This window comes from Schistosoma mansoni, chromosome W (genome assembly GCF_000237925.1).
Source record: "Schistosoma mansoni strain Puerto Rico chromosome W, complete genome".
Taxonomy (NCBI): domain Eukaryota; kingdom Metazoa; phylum Platyhelminthes; class Trematoda; order Strigeidida; family Schistosomatidae; genus Schistosoma; species Schistosoma mansoni.
The window spans coordinates 8,496,379-8,520,355 of NC_031502.1; the positions used below are offsets into that span (position 1 = coordinate 8,496,379).

At 34.2% G+C, this 23,977-nt stretch overlaps 1 protein-coding gene across 1 annotated transcript in view; it reads left to right on the forward strand.

Annotated features, from left to right (window-relative positions):
* Positions 1-23,977, forward strand: part of Smp_007700 (putative ring finger protein) — a gene marked incomplete at both ends in the record, with an annotated part of 33,217 nt that overhangs the window by 7,037 nt on the left and 2,203 nt on the right. Inside the window, 9 exons of the mRNA XM_018800127.1 lie at positions 1,586-1,987; positions 9,394-9,825; positions 10,188-10,417; positions 11,423-11,754; positions 12,990-13,323; positions 18,981-19,199; positions 19,239-19,373; positions 21,273-21,634; positions 23,150-23,448. Coding sequence (XP_018653972.1) covers positions 1,586-1,987; positions 9,394-9,825; positions 10,188-10,417; positions 11,423-11,754; positions 12,990-13,323; positions 18,981-19,199; positions 19,239-19,373; positions 21,273-21,634; positions 23,150-23,448 — 2,745 coding nt within the window. The remainder of the gene's footprint in view (positions 1-1,585; positions 1,988-9,393; positions 9,826-10,187; positions 10,418-11,422; positions 11,755-12,989; positions 13,324-18,980; positions 19,200-19,238; positions 19,374-21,272; positions 21,635-23,149; positions 23,449-23,977) is intronic.

A 23,977-nucleotide genomic window follows, 5' to 3' on the forward strand; every position in this document is an offset into this window, starting at 1 on the left:
ACATTTATTGAGCATTTAGGACGTTGTTGATATTTTATTTGTTTTTATAAATGTAAAGGATTGGAAAACAAAAATTGATACTTTAGTGGTTATCCCTTAAAAATGCATTTAGTTTGTATTTATTTTAAAGAGGTTTGTAAAAATCAGCTTATTTCTTTCTATTGTGTGTTCATGTAATTTCAATTATAGACTAGCCAATTGTAGACTTACAAAGAGTTCAAAAAATAACTGTCTGTCTACAGTGTATGCATGCCATTCTGTCCTGTATCAAAAACATGTTGACCTTGTGTGTTGTATTTTTGTTTGCACAAAATGTGAATCAAAATTGTGAAGGAGTTTTGTTTATTTGTTCTGGCCTTATAGAAGAACAAGTAAAGTGATAAATATATAGAGTGGTGGCCCAACCTAGTCTTTAACACTATGGGTCACCTCAGATTTTATCAATTTGTCTGTTCTTTGCATAAAGTTGTTTATATCAACCTCACAAATCGAAATGTTTCTACATGCATCTACGAGTACTATACTTTCCTGGCTTACAAAAAACGAGTCCAAATCAAACAACTACTCGATCCTCAAATGCTTCAATAGGAGTCTTTTAAAATCATTTACGAAATTCGACGAAACATTTTAATAGGGATGTGTATCAGTTCAGTATTCAGAACTTTAGCTTCATCAATGCTGATCTAAAGTTTATGTCTAGAAATCCTGATGTTTTAATAGCCCTAACACACCGTCTAACTTGATGTATAGTCAGAACAACTGTTCTTTATTTAAAGGTGTGGTACTTAGTCTTCAAGTACCAGTTTAGAGATTTCAGTATCATTTTAAGTTTATGTATTGACTTGGGAAACTAATCAGTAACGTTAACCACCATTCCGAATCCGTCAAGTAAGTGGACAGGGTTTACGTATTACTAACTATTCAAACTTCATTTATATTTTCTTCTGTCTCAAGCCACTTTAACTACCGAATACAGATTTTTTTGTGAATTGTCACTTGTTTACGTACATTTCATTAAATTTGATTCACTGGGTTCACGTAAGTGTTTAATAACTTTTATTTCGTTATCTGATTATATAATTTAATACCCCTTTCCTTTACAAGTCAGTAACCCTTAGTGATCTGTTGTAGTCTGAAATCGTGCTCTTGACTACAAAACCAAGACGTGGTTCCGGTACTCGATGTGGTTACCTGATCCGTGTAACTTCGTGAGACTACTTGGTTTGAGTCTGGGTGATTATCGTGAGTATTGATTGGAAACTTCGTGTAAACCTGCTCAGAATCGGTCGCCGTAGCGCAGATGCTTTTACCCAATGTGTTTCCTTAGGTCTTCAGACTTCAAATTATCTTATATTCTGCAAATTCATTGTTTTAAAATCATAATGTTTATAACTAATATTTTCTACTAGCACTAAATCATTACTACTTCTACAACTCTGCTATCTCTTGTTAATTTCATTTTCTTGTATTGGTATAGTGTAGGAACCTGAACTGATTCACATGTGACAGGTTCCACGTTGTTGTTGGCTTACTGGAATGATATTCGTTTATAATTTATCCTTTAATTCTTTTCTGTTTTTATCAGGAATTATGTTGGGATCCTGTAAATATTCAGGCTTTATCGCAAAATATTCTACATAATCAAACCAATGATGACAATAATAATATTGTTTGTCAAAAAAACCTTTTAACACCATTTGCTATTTATTTATTGCATGGTAATACCGGTCCAATAGGACATAGAATATTTGGTAGAGTTCTTTCTATCACAACTATATTCGATAAACTGTGCATGAATCATAATATTTTGAGACAACCAAATTCATCATTTCTTCATTGTGATTACGGTTGTTGTTATACACCGCAAACAAATAAGAATTGTCCAAACTCATGTCTGTCTCGTGATGAACTGAATATTAGTAATAATGATAATAATAAATCAGTGTTAAGTGATCCAGTGAACTGGATGTTAGATATTGCGCGAAAGGTAAGCTTTGAATGGGCAACATTTAAGTTTCTTGTTTATAATTCTCTGTATAATTATATTCGCCGAGTCAACTACGTATGTTATGCTATGAATTTTTAAGACATACAAATTCAGTAACTCACCGTTTGATCATATTTTGGATGACAGTTGTATTAACATTATATTTCATTTTTTTCATCCTGTGATTTCATTTATGTACCCTCTTCTGTTTTACTTTCCCACTTTCAATGACCTCTTTGAGGCGATCTGCTTTACTGCAACCTGAAAAGACATATAGTTTTATCAGAAGGGGTTTTTGTGGAGATTTAGTATTTTCATATGCTCACTAGTGACTGACTTCGAGAGGTAAATCCAGGAGTTCTAGTGAGAAGCAGTGACCAGTGGAGTTTAAACCAGATCTGTTGTAAGATAGGAACTCACTGAAGACAATTAGTGAACGGTTGCTCAACATCGTGGTTGGAGTTAGACATAAACACCACCGAATGCCGGCTCAGTGGTCTATTGGTTTAGTGATCTGGCGCGAGAATGGTAGGTCCTGTTTTCGAATCTCGCGAGGTGAGGTCGTGGGCGCGCGCTGCTGAGGAGTCACACAATAGGACGAAACGGCCATTCAGTGCTTCCAGGTTTTCCATGGTGGTCTAGCTCCAATTGACTCACGCTTTCAACTATGAAAATATATAGTTTTATTAGGACTGAAACTATATATTGCTTGAGATGTTCATTCGTATTCCGTATCAATTGTCTAGTATGTTAAAAGATCATGTTATTGCTTTATGACTTCACATAGATTGTTTGAGTGATAATAATTACATCCGTACGGAGTGGAGTTTTAGAGTGACAAACGGTATGTATATATTTCGTTGTATCGTGAAGTAATCAACAGAAGACAACTATTTAGCGTGATAGATTCCGCTGTCTTACGGATTCTTTATAAACTGTACTCTTCAACATCAATTTCTGTGGGACATAGATTTTTTGTCAGGTTTTTTATACTTTTTGATAGGATAATTTCTTCCTACCAGGATCTCGATAATCGTTTTGACATATGGTGTTGACAGATATAAGTAGTATGTAGCACCAATTGAAAGTGAAAAACCTGTAAGCGGAAGAATAAGAAGACTGAAATGGAGAAGAGAGGAGAAAACTAAAGACAATCAAGGTAACAACAGGAATGAAGGAACAATGAAGGTTGTAAGAAACGATTCAAAGAAGATGTGCAAATGATGCTCGTAATGTATGGTTTTCACATTTTACTAAACCATTATGTGATTTTGCATTAAACAATAAGTCAGTTATCCCCATCAAGTATTTGTTTACTTCAGGGACTAGGAGAAAAGGAGCTTCAGTCTCTTGGTTTTGTAGTGTAGTGAAGGGTTATCACTGTTATCCTATCTGCGTTACTACTGTTATGAATTAGGACCTAATAAGTGAACGAAGTTTGTAATTGTTAAAATGAAAAGACAATGTCTGGTTGATTAACGAAATTCAATGATACATTGTGGTAAAGCGGCTGATGTAAATGAGACTTAATTATAGACGTTTGTACTCAGTGAGCTGAAATCATATTACATAACAACTATTGACAGAACGATGGATATAATTAAGGTGATAGATGATTTTAAAGAATAATTTTTTTTAGATCGCTCGCTTTTCAGTCAGCTATGACCGGGCCTAACGTTTCAATCTTAGTAATATAACGAATGTTCGAAATATTTTTTTTCTCCAACGTATATGACGATAATACAATAATAAGTCTAATCGTGTTATATCAGAACTACGGTTCATGACCCAGAGTAGAAAACCAAATTACCACTAGGTAACACTATCACCTTCAGTTTGTCCGGAGTAGAAATGAATAACAGGAAGGGAAATCAGATACTTAATAGTCCGTAGGCTGTGCGTGTTTGTCCACGCTCAACGACCAATCATATTGTACTTTCACTACAACACATCACTTAGATCTTTTGTAAGTGTACGGCTGTAGCGCTCACACACAGCTAAAATATAACTGCAGTCTGCGTAGTGGGAACTTTTTTGTTACATCAGTAAATCAATCAGGGGGGAATATAACAGTTGTATATTACTTCATTTTGTTTCAATTTCCACTAGTTCTTCAGTCGTTATCAGTTTGTAATATTATCTTTTACACTAAAAGGTACAACTTTTTACTTAGAAATAAGAATAATCTCTCGCTCTTTTTATAATGAAGTTAAAATCATACATTTCCCATTGTATTCTAACTTTAGAATAATTTCTCTGATACTATAGAAATTCGATCATTTTCTAAAATTAGATGTGAAAACTAATGCTTGGTGCAATTTGTTCTCCAACATAGATTAGGAATAACTAGAAGGTAAATTCAATAAGCAAGTGCCCCCTAAAATTCTGAGTTTGCACTATCTATCTAATAATCAACGATTTTTATTTACTAATATCGTTGGGAATACAATAAAATGTATGTTTATTTACGAAACCTGTATAATGAAGATTTGTAGTCCAAGTGGGTAGTTATCTGAGGTATATGGTTTGATTTCAAAGCTTCCGTCATTCTGGACAGTATCATGCGTGCCTACCTCGTTTTGCAGTAGATTCTCAAACAACTGAAAAAAAATGCAACTTACCTTAATTTGCGAAACTATTTGGGACGGCCTTGAAACTCAGGTAATCATATACAACTAACAGGAACCAGATTTAAGTTTAGTAATGTCAACATGGTGGTTCGGACGACCAGATTGTTATCGAATCATGGCGAAAAAGAACATATCGTCATGTCTACGGAATATTTGTGTTTGATTTTAAACGCCACATATTCTCGTTAACGGGGAGGTTATATGTGTTTCTATGAGACAAAATTTCAAGCGTTATTATCGATGAATGGAATGCTAGTCAACAGGTAAACTCAATGATATAATGTGACCGAGAGATGGCAACTTCTGAGACCGTATAATTGACTTAAGCCCATAAAAGGTTAGAAACCAAAGACAAGACCACTAGCCAAATGAATAACTTTGCGTGTAATGAAACGACATGTTTCTATACAATGTCGTAGGCCCAGGGAGGAACACTTTAAGGAGCAGTTCAGCTGGCCTTCAGCTACTCTACAACTACCCACCATTCCCAAACAGCCTGAATGGAATATTGAAGTCGGCCCATCGACTCTAATTGAAGTTCAAAAAGCCATAGCTAATCTAAAACAAGGGAGAGCAGCTGGTCCAGGTGGATTGGCTCAATTTTAGCGATTAAGTTGACTAATATTTTAGCTGAAATCTGAGAGTTGAACGTAATCCCATCTGACTGGTCACAATCACTGATTATCCCAATATATAAGAAGGGGTTAAACTCATCCTGTGATAACCATAGAGAGATTGGTTTGACCAATTTATCATCCAAAATACTAGCCTTAATAATTATCGGGTGCCTAACAAAGACTTGTGAACTGCAAACACGAAAAAATCAGGCTGGCGTTGGGTATGATCGTGGTTGCATCGACCACATATTCACCATTTGTCAGGTTTCAGAGCACAGGCATGCTTATCGGCGTCCGACAATGACTTGTAAGCATCACTTGACTCTGTAGACCGTAAGGTTCTATGGCAGTATCTGTCATCGAAACTTGTACCTCAGAAGTACATAAACCTTGTGAAGGCTCTTTACTCGAACACTACTAGTCGAGTGAGAGATTATGGCGAACTGTTATCTGATCTTACAACCTCAATCGGTGTCCATCAAGGCTGTCCACTATCCCCATTTTTGTTTAACGTCATTATAGACCTATTGCTGGAAATAACGTTCTCGTCATCTCGATTTTCGGGCATTGATCTCCTACCAGAACGTCCACTTATCGACTTTGAAAACGCAGATGATATTGTCCTGTTTGGTGAAGACGCTTATAAAAAGCAGAGTCTTTTGGTAGCAGTGAGTAACAATGCCAGGATGTTTGGGATGCGTTTCTCCCCCTCTAAATGTAAATTGTTACTCCAGGACTGGCCTGCGTCAACACCCGAACTAAGGATAGGGAGTGAAGTAGTCGAACGCGTCGACAACTTCACTCATCTTGGAAGTCTGGTCAGCCCTAATGGGTTGGTGTCTGACGAAATCTCAGAACGGTTTCAAAAAGCTCGTTTGACTTTTGCCAACTTACGTCACCTATGACGAAGACGAGATATCCGTCTATCAATTAAGGGACGAGTATACTGCGCAGACGTTCGCTCTGTTCTACTTTACGGCTGTGAATCATGGCCATTAAGAGTAGAAGATAATCGAAAGTTACTAGTATTTGATCACAGATGCCTTAGAAATATTGCTCGCATCTGCTGGGATCACCGGGTAAGTAATAATGAGGTTAGACACAGGGTATTAGGAAATGACGGTAAATCGGTTGATGAGGTCATGAATCTTCATCGACTGAGACGGTTGGGCCACGTGTTACCTATGCCTGAACACCGATTACCACGACTCGCTATGCTGACTAGTATTAGGGATGGTTGGAAGAAAGTTAGGGGCGACCAAACCAAAACGTGGCATCAGTCCTTGAAGTCACTAACTCCAGTCTGAGCCATGTTGGCAGATGCAGACTACTTGTTTGGGGTCCGCGTGACTTTCGTAACGAATGGTCGGAGACTCTAGGTGACATGGCTCTGAATCGATCACAGGATTGTAGGCGTATACAGTTTCTGTCTTCCTCTAAACTGTGATGATAAAATAATTTTATATCTTTCTTTTTTTTCGTAACTACTAACTAATTCCTTCTTCCTGTATTATATCATTATACACAATCTTTCTTTTATATATCACTACCATTGAAGTAACTACTTTTATGAATTCGATGTTCATCTTGTTGTGCTAATGAGGTGTGGCAACTTGGATCGTTGCACAAATGTGTGTGACCCTACGTTTTTAGCTGACTGACTGGCGGTTGAATGGAAGGAACTTATAGATAGGTTACTCATTCTTCAATCAATTGAAACCTAACTGTTAGGCCTAATCTTTGAAAATCGTATCAATTCTTCATAATTTAGCAAGCATCAAAACAGTCAGTTCAAGAATAAAGACTAACATAATTTCATCTCGAGATTCCTTTTCTTAGAATACAATAACTTGAGGCTTGCAGTACAGTTTACATAAAATCTGATTATGATGTTGGTGGCATAGTAGTTAGACCTTTCACCTTTCAAGTTTGAACCGTACCTCACCTATTTAATCTTGGGTTCGCAATTGGAATCATTAGCCACTCCATACAAAATGTGCAACGCAAATCCGAGTACATAAACTTTGTGCTTGATAAATGAGTTACATTGGTTTGAAATCAAACAAAGGATTTGGTATGGAGTTAAAAATTGGATTGACAAAAATGTTAAAAAGGTATATCGAGACTTAGCGCAGAAGCAGTGATGCCGAGACTAGCAGCCCCGATCTTACCAGTGATCAAGCTAAAAATTTGGATTCGTTATGTGGACGACACATTCGTCATCGTCAAAAAGTACGAGCTGGAAAACATTTACAAGCTGATCAACAAGGTCTTCGATGACGCGAAGTTCACAATGGAACAGGTTTCAAACGACAGACTATCATTCTTGGATGTATTATTCACCAGAACCGACACAGAAACTGGAGACTCAAGTATATAGGAAGCCGACCCACACAGATCATATTCTCAACTACAGTAGCAACAACCCAAGAGCTCACAAAATCAACTGCGTACAAACTTTGTTCTAGAGGACATGTACACACTACAGCACGAACAAATGAAGAAAAATACCTGAAGATCTTGTTTTGAAAGAACGACTACCCATTCAATTTCAAAAAATACCACCCGCACGCATGATCAAAAACAAAGTCAAAAACGGAACTCAACAAACGGATCACCCTGCCATACGTAAAAGGCATATCAGGAACTACAACGAGACTACTGAATCCCTTCGGAATAGGTGTTGCACACAAACCTACAAAATCACTACGATCAATCCTATGCAAACCAAAGGATGAAATGACAAAAGAAGAAAAACCAAACATCACCTACAAAATAAACTGTCAACTGTGAAAAACACTACATCGGGCAATGCAGACGCCCTCTTCATCTTCGCTTGCATGAACATCAACTAGCAGTCAAACGCCATGACATTTCCTCACTTATATCACTGCACGTGGACAACTGCGGACACATATTCGACTGGAAAAATGTGGAGATTTTGGATAGAGGCAATTCCAAAAACACCAGATAATTTTTAGAAGCCTGGTACTCAGATCAATCAACAAGCACATTGAAATCAATCCAATTTGTCAACAAATCAGAAAAATTACGAGCAAACATCGGACCGAAAATCAAACCAATAGGAGCTGCAGCGAAAACAAAGAAGTAACCAATGACAGGTTTAAGGTCAACAAGAACCAATCAACATCGATGTCTACAGAGCAAGCTGTGAACCACACGTGGAGAAATTCGAACACATCACTTCTACCTGAAGTTTGTGCCGATGATGTTCAGAAGAACGATGAAAGCTCCACGACCAAACCATCTAGCTCAGAGAACAAAACTCCATCAAAATCTTTGCTGGTTTTCAACGTATTAACATTGACTACTTTTCCACTCAAAGTTTAATGAAGCTGATATTTTGTAGTTCAGAGTGTTTTCTGAATTTCCAAGTGCTTAAGATATTTATTAATACACACGTGGAAGTTATAGCAAATTAAGTAATCTAGTGTTTGTCATCGTTTAATAAGACCTAGATTGTACAATAATCTCAGGTATTGATTGTTTCTGTTAGTACACTTGCTGTTCCCGAATTTCGTGACTGAGCTCGTGTTTGTATTACTTCTACATAATAGATTCTAGTATTGTTTTGCAAAAAAACAACAAAATTTAAAGTTAGTAGATAGGTAAAATTTTTTAGAGTTACTTCTACGTGTTTGTTAGCTCATATCTCATTTTTACTTAAACATTTAGCTTACTTGATACTAAATGTTTTATTATTTGTGGAAGCGATGCGAATAAATTTAAACAATTATATTACTTAAGAACAACGTTATAAATTAAATGTAATTAAGATTGAAAAGCTTCAGAAAACGTAAGCGTAATTAAGTAGGATGCCAGGATAAGAGACTATACAAACGTTTTCCCTAGACATAGATTAGTTTCGGCAATATGCTTCTTCATGAATTCTGTTAGATATCGTAGAGAAATTCTAAAAGCGTAAGACGAGTTTAACGGATAACACTGAAAACTAATTTTGCGTTCATTCTGTAGGTCAGGTGTAGGCCAGATGTGCTAGAATAGAGTTTCTTATTATTTTCTTTTATTATTCCCCAAACTTGAATTTATGTAATAGCTATTTCCTATCTATAGAAAATATAATAATGTTTTAAACATATGTTTTATCGTTGTTTTTCTTTGTCAAAATCAATTAAAGCACTATAATGTAGCGTATGCACAAGAAATGGACAGTCGGTTTACTTCATTGTTTGTTACATATGGAACGAAAATACTTTCGGGTACATCTTATAAGTCAACAAGTTTTACATATTTTGATTCACCAGCAATCAATTTACAAATCCCGTCACCTTTGAATTTTAATAACAATACTGATGATGAAGAAAACAGCGACAGAGTTGATCGACCTAGCAATTCTGAATTTAATTTTGAAGACAATTATTTTATTGAAGAAAGTGATTCAATGTCTGGAACCTATGTATCTCCTTCGTTGGTAAATGATCAATCTATTGGTCAAGTTGCTGATGGACATGATAGTTTTCATTGTTTACCGCTTCCAAAACATCTTTATGCATGTATAGCTGAACATCGTAATGGAATCAACTTGTTAGATACAAGAAAGGATTTAGAGGTAAATTATGTGCATTTTGTGTACTATGTACTTACCCTCATGCCACTAAAGTATGACTCAAAATCCCGTGTAGATGAGTCAGTGCTAAACAAATGATTATCATTATTATAATAATTAAATTAAGCTGTTAGGAAAAAAAAGTAAATCACGTTTCATATATACTTTTAGTTTCTAAGAAAACAACGAAGTAATATTGAACATAGATTTTCCATACTGCTTTTTATATTTTCCCATTTTGTCATGTGCTGTATATATTTAAGTATCTTTGTAAAAAAAATTGTCCTCATAAAATAATATTCTTCTGTTATCAGTCAATGGATCCTATAATGTGTTGGTTTTGTTTTTTCTTCTAATAATTGTAGACCGCTATTGCTAATATGCGTTCTGTTTTGCCTCAAATAATCAATGATAAGTATGAAGAAACAAATACTTTTAATGATACTAATTCCTTGTTAAAACTTAAAGCAGATATGTGGGCTTTAGCTCATACCTGTTCAACATCTTACGGACAATACTGGTTATTAAAGCATCCTGAACTGATGACATTATTTACCAGTCTTGCTTTACACTCCAATTCAATGAACATCAGAGCGTAAGTTAAACACTTAAACAAATGTATAAATCAATTTATTATTATCACTGTTGGTACGTTTCCCCCTCAAAATCTATGTATTTTGAAGATTAGAAATACAAATTAAACATCAAGTTTATGTTTACATAATACATTTTCGATTAATATTTATTATATAAAAAGGCTAGGAATACTAATCACTTATGCAAATTAAAATATTTCATCAAATTAATTCTTAACACCTTGATCTCTTTAACTTAAACAACAATCTTCTCTTTTAGCTTAACTTAAAAAACGGTTGTTTCTGAGTTATTTTCTACTTAATGAAATTAATTTATTGACTATTATTGATTCACAGGGTTTTTGTGTAGATTTTTTACACAAATTAAAATGGAATCTTATAGTTAACTGATGACAGTTTTTAGAGTATCAATTGGTCTCTATATACATAGTACTTCTCAGGTCGAATACACAAACCCTGTGGCAACGAATACCTATAACTCCACATTAGTTTAGAAGATCAAGACCTGAATATTTTACTTTGAGGATTGTATTGTTAAGACATCATAAATCATTGTGGTTCATACTTTGAAAACCAGTCAATCCTAATGTAGCATAGTGTCATCCTCGTCCAATGTTATCGTTAATCCCGATGTGTACCACTAAGTTGTCCAGTTATTAATTTAATGTTTTTTTCTTTAGCAACTCCACATATCTTTTTGACTATAGCTCAACGTTTTCTCTTACGCTCTGTTATGCAGTGCTTTTGTCATTTTCCACTTAACAATGCTTAGGGGATCATGTTTATTTACTACAATTAGTTTCAAGTTAAACTATTTTATCCTGCATTTTATTCTTTATGTAGTCGTATGTTAGAGTCTAGTGGGATTTCTGTTGGCGGAATTTTTACCACCCATTTTGTCATATTCATATAAAACTTAAATTCTGTCGATTTGATCCGCTTGATCTTTGAAATTTATCCCAATTTTCTTTTCTTTTTTTCTGTAACCTCTTTTTTTATATTAGGGTTGCATGGATTTGTTTGAATTTAATCGCTACATCATCAAATCAGATTTTTCGACAACATAACTGTTTGGGAATGTTACAAAATGACCGAACATCAAAGCACATTAATGATCTTAACTGCAATGAATCTTTATCTGATTGGTTATTCATTCCTCAAATATTTTATGGTAGAGATGTTAAAACTAATGAAGGAGCTCAAGATGAGATGATGGTCTACCCGGAAATCCAATCACTCAGTGGACAAATGGTCCAAACCAAGTTAAAACCAAATCGATTACTTTCTGATATCTTTTCTGTTATTCCTCCAGTCACTAATTTTGGTACAGAAACTAGTAAGATATTTACAATATATATTGATTGGGTACTCTAGAATTCAATGTTATCTACTTTTTCTTTTCTTTCAACTAAGGGTTGACTTTTTTTATCCAATCTAACACCAAATATCATAGAACCATAGAATATTTCTCCAAAAAAACTTACAGGCGCTCCTGAAATATTCGTATGTCACCTGTCTATCTCTCCCTCTCAGTTATGCGAATAAGTGTTTTCAAACACTAAAATTGGTGTTCAAATTGGCAGTTTTGAAGACAATTTGTGAATTATTTGTTATTAACAGGTTCACTCCGAAACAAAATGCAGTTTGACAGGTAGATAGAATTCATAAAATAGTATTGTCAATTAAGTTCAATATATCAACAGAGGCACAGTTTTAGAGAGTTTGATACCGAACAGATAATCATTTGCAGATAAAAATTTTCATCTACGAATAATAGATAAGATATTTTTCACTAACTAATCACCATAGCTTTAATCTAAGATTGTGTCATTAAATAAGAATTTCTATTCCGGTTATACTTATGCACCAATTAGTCACTTATATCTCTTTCTGTAGGAATAGTTAATAACAAACAATAGTACAAAAACTACTATTAGTAGTAGTTTAATTAGTCGCGTGATGAAACCATACTTTACGTATAATGTCACAATTCTTGTTCCAACCTTTTTTGTGTGTTAAGTATTCTTTAGCGTTGTAAGATTGAAGTTGTACAAACAAAGGACTCGAAAACCAGTGTAATTTAATTAATTCATGAAAAATTATTTTCCAATTATTTGGGCAGGTTTAGTTTTGATAAATTCGATTTACACTTACACATTTATTTCTCTTAATATAATCGAAAATCCAGATATTAAGCAATATGAAGTGATGAATTTTCTTTATAGTGATTCGATTCGTGTTATGCTAATATGGTGAATTAACTATGTTATAAAAATAATAAGAGAAAATACACTAAAGTAACTGTCTTTGCGACAGTTGTCTCGTCCTATTATAGAACTCATCAGGGCGCTTCCACAACCCAACCTGCAGTCGAACCCAGTATGTTCCAGGTCTCGCGATTAACGCTTAACCTCTAGACCACTGATATGGGGTTCAATAGCTTACATGTTAAGTTTCGGTCACTTCGTGATATTGTGCAACTAGTTGTGGTACTAACTCTTGTTTTTATTGCATTATTGATTATTCAGCACAAAAATATCTATACTTTACTTTTTAAATATTTTTTTAAAGAAAATGAAAATCTTTCTCTTAGTGCACAAAAGTCCGTCAAATCGTCAGTTCGTAATCAAGTATTTGAAAATTTTAATCGTTCTCGTCGACGGTTGCATCGTCGTTGGTCACCTAATCATAGACGACTTTCTCCACCAATTTCTGAATCAAGAGAACATTCATCATTTCATTTACCGAGTCATCATTTTATGTCATTTGTTAAGCCAAAGCATTCAATAAATTCATTTACTCAGATTGCTTCGTTCAGCTACGATGTATCATCTGTCAATATTTCATCCAAAAAACCTTATTCTACATGGACACATCGTGACTGTATTCCACAGCGTCAAGTTATGTAAGATGACAGTTTTTCGAATTTTAAATTTTCGTAACCTTGTTAAGAAATGATTTACCTAAGTTATTTGTTAAATTATTCGGAAGAAACAATGGATCATTGTATTGTTCCATAGGAGATTTTTAATATTTTAGAATTGTCAAATCTTTTCTTACGTATTAATAACTGACAACGTCTGAGTTTCGGATACTGAATATTATATGAGGAATTTTGAAATTAGTACTAGCACTGGTATTTAAGACCCTAGTCATATTCTTTGTGCTTTTATCAAGTTACAAACTTCGTTAAGCATCGTTTTGGACGTGAATATTTCATTCGTTAGAGCTCCGAGTTACAGTAATATCATCATGCGTTAGTTCCACCCCCTGAGCAATTTATATGACCAACTATAAAATACTTTAAATTCTTGGCATTTTGGTCTCCCATGATTATCATTTGTGATTTTTCGTTTATACGTATAAACTAACAGTCGATTTATTTCTTTTCTGGATTTTAATGTCTTCGACGTTTTACTGTGCCATTCAAATATACTCAGATTTACTTAGACTGTAGTTTAGATTCTCTCATAATAATTTAAATATTCCTTCGGTGGTAGATCATTATATCAAAACACATCAATTATTGCTAATATTTTGAAATCTCATTTTTTTAATGTGCATCACACCAACGCTGCTTAATCTGTACATGCATTTTTTCTGAACTGAATTTATTTGTACTTGAATCCTCAATCCTCTAGTGATACGATCAAATGTTTGAGTATTGAGTGTAAAGTTTTAAAGTTGAATGTCTACGACAAGTTTTGGTCACTTTTCTGAGATATGCTTGTGATAAATATAACTATTACACATACACGTTTAAACGGTTGATTTTCAACGAAATAGGTGATACGTTCGAACCTTTTACATGTATAGATGCTTTGGTATCATTGCCTCTAGTGATGTCTTGCTTACACCTATTGTAAGGATATGGTAGATATATTTAATACTCGTTTGTTTACAGAAAATCGTTGTCTAAGCATAAAAATTTTAACTCGTCAACACTCTACAAATCTAGCGGATTCGATCACTAAGATTTAGGTGGTTACATAAACCTCCTTACAATATAGTTTTATTTCGATCATATTCGGAATAGTTAGATTGTATGTGGTCCATTGAGATATTTCTTGTCAGCGTCTGCCATTGGAAGTCATACCAAAGAAGTACATAAACGTCATAAAGGCTTCTTACTTAGACATGAATAGTCGAGTTAGAAGCTATGGCGAACTACCATCATGTAGTATTTAGCATGGTTGCCCACTTTTCCAATTCTCACTTCTGTCCTAAACATTCTTTTTAGAGTTGATGTTTTCGTCCTCTCACGTTTCAAAGACTGATCTCTTATCAGGTGACTCACTTTTCGATTAAGAATACACAAATGACAGTCCTGTTTAATAAAGACACTATCAAAATATAGAGCCTTCTGATCGCCTTGATTAACAAATCTTCCTAACCCAGAATAATCAGGACTGCTTTACGTCAATTATTAAGCTAATCATAGTGTGTGAAGTGGCTGTGCCCGTTCACTACTTCATTTATCTTCTAAGTCTCATTCGCCTTGTTGAGTTGGTGTAGGATGAAATATTGTTTTAGCCTATGGCATTGTACATCAGCTTGGGCGTTATTGTGATGTCAGTTTTTCAGCCAGTGCGGGGGTATAGGGAAAAGCAGTCATCCTGTTCTGCTTTTATGGGTTCGAAGCGTGGCCATTAAGAGTGGAGGATATTTGCTGACTACTAATATTCAACTATAGGTTCTTCGAGGCATTTATCACGTTTCTTAGAACCACTGACTGTGCAATGTTGAGTTTAGACATAGAATATTTAGTAAATATAGTTAATCTTTTTTGATTGAGTCAGTTAAGACATGTATTATGTATGAGTGACCGTCATTTACTTCTATAAAAGATTCTTACTTATTCAGAAATAGATCGGAATAAAGTTATGGACCGCCATAATAAAATGTGCCATCAGCCCATGAAGTCACTGACTGCTGTTTTAAGTAATGTTGGTAAATGCAAACTATCTGGTTAGGGTTTGTGTAACAATCGTGAACAGTAGTTGAATACTCTGGGTAATTTGTCTCAACATTTCTCACAATGGCGCAGTTGCATTTACCCTTCACCTTTATTTCGTTTTCTCAATTTTTAGTTTTCCTTTTTATCATTAGTACTACTCTAAATAATTTGATTTATTTTGTTATTTTCATCTTGTGCTAATCAGGTATGGCAAATCAAGCCAAAGCACATCTGTACCAGGCTCTGTTGATGATGTCTATTCGTCCGTAACTTTAACTTATAAGGTATAATATTAGATTCATAGTTAATTATACTTATGCAATGAGCACATCTTTATGTATGATTGTTGCCATTAAATTGTATACTTTTTAGTGACTGAGTGTCAAAGATGATTTGACAGCTGGAACATCGTTCTATTTTATACGGATTATATTTAACCAGTATATGAGGTTTTGAAAACCATTGGATATTAGGATTTATATTATGTACTGACCTTACTTCGGGAACCATTGAGAACCAGTAAACATCGAATATCTGTTCTGTCCTTGTATAGGACTCTTCGGAAGTGCCCATTAGGTCCTCGATTTGATCCCTGATTAGGTCGAAGATATACGCTTCCGAGGAGTCACATACTAGGAGTTCAGTGCTTCTGGTTTCGATTTCGGTTGACATCATTATACCATTGGTATAAATTCATTATGAGTATTGTTAAAAATTAAGGAAATGATTATAAACATTTAGAAGTGATTAGTTGACATGTTCTAAACGATTGTCCAATGTATATACGAGCACACTTTTTGTTTCCTGTATCAGTTTGTTAATTGGCTGTAAATAATATATTATTGTAATTAGATTATTTTAAATCCGTGTAGCATAATTTGTTTCGATTATATGTAGAAATTGGCACTTTATATTAAAATTTTATTTTAATAAAAAAATCTTGGACGGTTGAATTGTTTTCTGAGCTAAAAATTTTTATTGAAGAAATGAAAAAGCCACTTCGAATACTGGCATAACACTCGTTGTTAATGAATATAGAGGTGATAATTTAAATCGATTTTCTTACTAGTCATGTTCATGTGAAACTTTATGTTCACAGTAATGTAGATGGATTTGTTGATTAGCCTAAAAAGAATGGATTGGTAAAAAAATGTACCCGTACAATTTCTATTTAGATGGAATGATTTTGCATGTCATCCAAAGGAAACTAGACTAAATTGATAACTATTTATTGGCTATAATGATCAGTGTATTGTCAATAGATATAAATTTCTAATTACAATAGTAATTATTGTACCTAAAAACTGATAAACTTGAAAATTCATAAGGTGAAAATGATTTTCCGTTTAACTATTTACATGAGTTATCTTAACTTATAACTAATGGATTTAGGCTGACAAAAATTGTTTAATGATCTTAATAATTAGCCGTGGTAACCCAATGCAAATGGTACAGTCGATTAATGCTAATTGCTGAATTAGTCTAATATTATTGAATGATTAACATTTCGAAAGATTGTTCAGCGAAAAAAATTGTGATAAGATGGTGGTTGGTGATCAACAGGAAACCCTGGACACGGGTTTCGTGCTACTTGTCACTTGTCAGCAAGGTGTACCTGTAATCTTGAGTGAACTGGCGCTCATTGACGGGTTCGATCCCGTGCCACTCAGCTTCACAGTCAGAGACGTTATTACTGAGCTATCCAGACCGTGACCGACCTCTTGTAGGACTGAGATGTAATCACTGGGTGGTGATTAATGTCATGTGTGCCAAATCCTTTTCAGTGTTGAGCCACCTAGACTAGTGGCCACATAGCAACTTGATCGATAGCATTCGATCTGCACTAAGAAGGACATGATACACATGACATTGATCACCACCCAATGATCAATCAATGGTGCAGAAAATTGTCTTTTGATTAATTACCAGCATTTTAGAATTCATGAGAGTACACATAAGTAACCATGAAAGAATCCCATTGCATCATTAGATAAAATGAAAATGGTTCAGCAGACAATATCACATACTCAAACTGAAAAATGGTAGTTACAGTTAATTTTTACAAATAGTAATCTACAATGAAATAAAAGTATCTTTTATCATTTGAAAAATGTTTCAATGATAATAGTCCTAATACTAAATATCTAGTAAAGTAACCTGTAATTCAATAAAACATAATGTTGTATGATTTTAGAAAGTTAACAATGATAAAAATAACAGTGAATCATAAATTGTACATTAACAGTTGATTATCTAAAGGAGGGTTATATGTTACGATGTAGACTTAAAGGAAATGTGTTAAGATGACATTGGTTGTAAAATAAGTGATTGTCGTCCATTAAATATCGTATTGATAGCTAATGATTTACTGTAGACAATCATGAACACGTAAAAGAATTCTTGATCTTTTGAGTTAGAGAATGTGACAGAATGGTGTGTTTATATTGGAATGAGCTGTCGGCAATGTTGTTGTATACGAAGATTCTGTTTGAATGGGTGGAAAGCTAGGGCGTCTGATCTACAGAAATTTTTAAGTAGTGTATTTACAGTTTTTGGTATAGATCGTAACATCATTATAATCCAGCCAATCTGCAAGCAGGAAGCTTATACAGTTATCCTATCACAGCACGTCACGTCGATATTCTACAATTTCTATCGGGTTGTGATTTTATAGAATCTTCAGATTTTTTTTAAAGCCTTTGGAGGCTTCGTTGCACCTTCTTAAAGTCGCTCTAACAAGTCGATAATGTGTTTTCATTGAGATTCCTTTTACTACTGATTGCTAACATTCTGTACCATAACAAGTATAGTTTGAATAAACTAGGTGAAAAAAGTTCTCAATTCTATCGTAATTTATGTTAGAAAAATCACTGAAGGTATATCAAAATCAATTTACGATTAAAGTGTTCTTTGTAAACTAAAAGATAATAGAGGTGATCAAAAAAGCTTCGATATTAAATAAAGCAAATATGAAGTTGAACAACTCTGCTGAAGAAGCATCAATAATGACTTTGAATTACAGTGAAATTCGTGAACTAAAAGTGGAAATAACCAATCGAACAGCAGCAAAGGTCTGTGAGGAGATTTGAATTTAAAAAAATTTTTGGGCTGTTATCCTTACACAAAAACTAATTTTTATTAACAAGAATCTAGATAATATGAAATTTCCTTAGTAATCAAACAAGCTTCTTTATATCTAAACTAATGTTTTTCCTTCAAGTTCAAGTTTTTATTCTTGTCAATTTTTCAATAATTTTAAACACGCTCTGATTATGTTTCAGTTCACCTTCGTTTACCCCAAGTGGATCAGCACATGCTGTTGATCATGATGATCATGAACTGACCGATTCAAAGCCTAATTCCCATTCGGATACCAGGTGGCTGTTACAATCATTGTTTCACTGTGTAAACAAAAATCAAATTATTTATTTACCAACTGATATAAAAATATTGGGCTTTAAAAAGTATACTAAAAATAAACAGAAATACACAATAATGAATCCGATTAAATCACTTCAGTTATCATCATCATCATTATTATTCGATAGCAAAACAAATGTATCGACCAAACCTTTTTATAATGATAATTCACATTGTTTATTTAGATCATTGAATTCTCCGGACAATAACAAACATTCAATATCCTTTATTGATGTTGCTGTGCATGTTCAATTAATGTTATCTTTATATTCTAACGACAAATTATCTACATTATCATCAGTACCTGATGAAGTCTCAACAGATACTACTAATTATACTGCTAAAAATAATATCAATCAGCTTTCATCATTACAACATAGTAGTTGTGACAAAGAAAATCGATTGTACTCATCCCGTATACAATTTGCTGATCATTCAAATAGTTTTTTGTCGCGCCGAGAAAATCGTACGTCTGAAAAATCATCACTTATATTTGATGAGATTCATAGTGTTTCTGCACAGCCTTCTACTCCCTCTGTATTGTCATCTAATCAGAATTATTTTGAGCATGAAAACCAGTAAGTAATTGATTTATTTGTTTTAAGATGTCTCACAAGCACTATCATGTGCATCGTAGATCCATTCAGGTTGAGTAGGGTTTCAAAAATGTAGCGTAAAATGTTTTACCCACATAGTTTAGAAATTGCTGTTCCTACTCTTTGGTATAATTATTTAAGCTTCTAATCACACGGAACTTTCGTCGATTCCTACTTTCGAAAAACAGCCTTATTCAATAAGATTATCTTTAACTCATACTTGAGATTGATTAGCGAGCAATTGGCTTCTAATAAATAAATAAAATAAGCAATTTCGAGTAGTAGTACATTTAATTTAAAGAAAAAGATTGCTAGTCGGATCGATTTTAATAATGATCCTAGCATAAATTTCGTTGAGTATACTAATGGAAGCTCATTCTCCTCGGCATTAATTCATAGGTTTGGATCCCTATTTCCTCTAGCTATATAAAGTTTCAAAATGAGTGTGATTCTTAGTTCCCTATTCTTCAGAAGACGTATTTTAGAATAAGTTTGGTAACTAAGACGAATCTATTTGTTATTGTGTATACCTACACTGGTTGACATGACGGCCAAAGATGAAATCCAGTATTCAAGTCTTAAATGATTGAAGAGTGAATAACCTACAAGCTGACTTGTTCCAGTCGTCCGCGTCATTTTATCATGTTTATTTTGTGTTCAGATTCTGTTCTTCTGGCTGGTGCTCTTGTCTTTGATCTCAAGCCGTTCTGAACGATATGATATATCGATGAATCGGTTCCACGAGTGGCCATCACTCAGCCAATGCGTATCACTGATTGATCAGCGTTTTACTGATAGATTTTAACAATCCATTCATCGGACGAAAAAAACTAGTTGATGTAAAACCAAATTGGTACTTCATAATCCAATAAGTCAGTCAGTCAGCTACAACGTAGGACCAGGCACATTTATGCATCGGTCCAAGTTGCCATACCTCACTCGTTAGCACAACAAGATGAAGGAAGAAAGTTATGAAGCAATTTTAATCTCAAGGTTTAAGGGAAGATAAAGAGTGTATGCACCTACGCCATTGTGATCGATTCAGAGCCATGTCACCTAGAGTCTCCGACCATTCGTTACGAAAGTCACGCGGACCCCAAACAAGTAGTCTGCATCTGCCAACATGGCTCAGACTGGGGTTAGTGACTTCAAGGACTGATGCCACGTTTTGGTATGGTCGCCCCTAACTTTCTTCCAACCATCCCTAATACTAGTCAGCATAGCGAGTCGTGGTAATCGGTGTTCAGGCATAGGTAACACGTGGCCCAACCGTCTCAGTCGATGAAGATTCATGACCTCATCAACCGATTTACCGTCATTTCCTAATACCCTGTGTCTAACCTCATTATTACTTACCCGGTGATCCCAGCAGATGCGAGCAATATTTCTAAGGCATCTGTGATCAAATACTAGTAACTTTCGATTATCTTCTACTCTTAATGGCCATGATTCACAGCCGTAAAGTAGAACAGAGCGAACGTCTGCGCAGTATACTCGTCCCTTAATTGATAGACGGATATCTCGTCTTCGTCATAGGTGACGTAAGTTGGCAAAAGTCAAACGAGCTTTTTGAAACCGTTCTGAGATTTCGTCAGACACCAACCCATTAGGGCTGACCAGACTTCCAAGATGAGTGAAGTTGTCGACGCGTTCGACTACTTCACTCCCTATCCTTAGTTCAGGTGTTGACATAATCCAATAAAGACGTAGTGAATGACGTTAATATATGTGAAAATTCTGCAATAATGATAGTTTGCTGAATAAATTAGTTATCTATTCAGAAGTAACCGTTGTTGTTCGTATTAGCTGATAATTTTTAGTTAAAATCTAAGATATCTTTTATTTCTATTTTTTTCCCTTACAACCATTTATTGTCTTCAGTGAATTGAGTATTTCAGCAAGTCATTCAGTTGAAAAATTGGGGGAAGTTGACAATTGGCTTGTTTCATCTGAAGTGAATGAAACAAATCTGACTAAAAATGATAATGTTTCGCACAGATTATCTGTTGCTAAAATGTCATCTGAAGAGTATATAATCCCAATTGATGTAAACCAATCTCCTGAGTTATCAATTAATGATCACCATCAGTTGAAGAATACAAATGATCATGACGGAAGCAACGATAATAATAATGGATGGAATAATACTGAAAATAAAGCAAATTCATCAGTTCATTCAAATTGTCTTTTGCCTAATACATGTCTTTCTTACTCATGTTCCTTAACTAACAATGATAATAGTGGTTAGTGATAGTAGGATTTTTATTATCTTCACATAAGTGTATTATTATTAATCATAGTCGTTTTGTTCAATGGTGTTTATGTTTTGTTTGGCAGGTAAATTCCCAGCAGTTGCTATTTGTCCACATATTACTCGTAAAACGTTCATATCTATGTTTAGTGTATGTAATTTGGAAGTAGCCAACATGGAGCTTTAGACTAGACGGCACCCATCATCAAGGTGTGCTTGTAGTTTTGGTAAAAATAATGCTCCTTGATGGATTTGGACCTGCATCATCCAATCTCATCGTCTAAGGAGTTATGCCTGAGCTGTTGTGGCTGCAAGTTCGATCACCACTGAGTTCTAGATAAACATGTCTTTTGTCATCACTGTGATATATATATATATAATATTCGGGTCGTCTTCTGTAAAATGAATAAATAACGAGATGTTTGAGTAAGGAGAATGGTTTGTATTTATTAAATTAACACTGACGAATCGTTAGAGTCTTCCAGTCTCCACCCACAGTCATACTCATAATCAAGTTGAACGGGCCACCACTACACGGTCTTCACTATCCTACCTAATACAGCCTAAAATTTCTCAAACGTTCAGTAAACACCAAAGGTAAATATAATTGAGAAGGAAATTAGTGTATGGGGTAGAAGTTGAAAATTGCCATAATCATATTCATATACTGCAAAGTTGTTCAGTAAATTCTTTTCTAGATTGTGTGCTTTATTAACTAATCAAATTGACAAAAGGTAATCCCTCAAACAACTGGGTTCAAGTTATAATGTTTTTATTTCATAAGTAACATGTTATTATTACTCTTATTTTTTTTTTGAGTCGGAATCCGACAGTTTGGGTTTTGCTACCTTAAATTGTAAATCAATCGTCTGTCTGCACCCGAGTATGAGGCATTTAATGACGAGACATGTGTTCTGGATACAGGTACTACAGTATTGGTTGATTTATGACATCTTCTAATGCTCCTACTGGAATGAATGTTGTTAGATTGGGACACAGTTGACTATTTCACAAACGTGACAACGGAAAAAGATCTGTTTCAGAGTGTGAAAACTAGATTTTGTCACATTTACTGTTTTGGAATATTTTCAGCGCCTGAAACTAGAGCGACTATATCAGTTAAACTCCATTAGAATCTGGTTGTTGTAAAAGATAAATTTTGATATTTATAAAGTGAAAAGAATAATTGTTACAGTAAATATGAGAACTTACGTATGACCTATTTAACGTAACAGAAGATTTTGTTTGTTTAGATTGTTGAATTTCATTGCTTACATCTGAGATTGATCTTAGGTAAACAACCATTGCTTACTCATTATTTTTAGTTTTATTGACGAGGTATTTGGCTGCTACAATACTATCGTTGACATGAAATTTTCATCAATGCATTATTTACTTTTTATTGTTCTTTTTTTGTCATACTTTGTCGATAAATGTGAAATTGATTCACAGCATTAACCGTAAATGTTTACATGTATGTTTTTTAAAACAAAATGATTTGGTGTAGACTCGCAATGTGACCAAGAGATGACTGAACAAGATATGTGGTGTAATCAACTATTAGATTCTATATCGAATTTGTCATCGAACGTATTCTCTTGTTCATCATCTCATGATAATAACAGTAATACATTAGATGAAATTATTCATAAAGCTCTAATTACACAAAAAAATTTCAAAGGTTCTATACAACTTTTCAATGCGTGTACCTATACAATAATTGCTGATTTACTTGGCTCCTATCCTTTTTCACGTTCAATACGAACTAAAATACAATCTGTCTTTCTTTACTTTGAATTAGATGAAGTAAGTGTATTGATAAGAATGACTTTTTTGTTTTTATATTTTTCTCTAAAATTGAACAGATGATAATCTGTATAGGAATTTGTGGAGTTTGTAGTATTTTCACAGTTGAATTCACAAGTCGATCTAAGCTAGACCACCACTGTAAACCCATAATCACTGCATGGCCCTATCGTCCTAGTATGGAACTCTACAGCAATGCGAGTCCACAATCCTGCATACCCTTAGATGAATTCAATTGCAAAGACGATAATCTATATTGTTTTATCTATCATTTATGAATCTGAGAAAAAAAGCTTCAAATATAAGATTACATATGAGATGTCAATTGATCTACTGTGAGTTGACTTAATTTGAACAAATGGATAATTGAGGTTCCCTATTCAATTTCTAAATAGTTGTTCCGCTCTTCACTAGACAGCGTTGAAAAGCAATGGGTTTAGTTTTATTTACATTGGTATACAAACAATAGTGAACTGTTTAAAACTAAGATGGGACACTTGTTCTGTACTCCTGTGATAAATGTCATTTT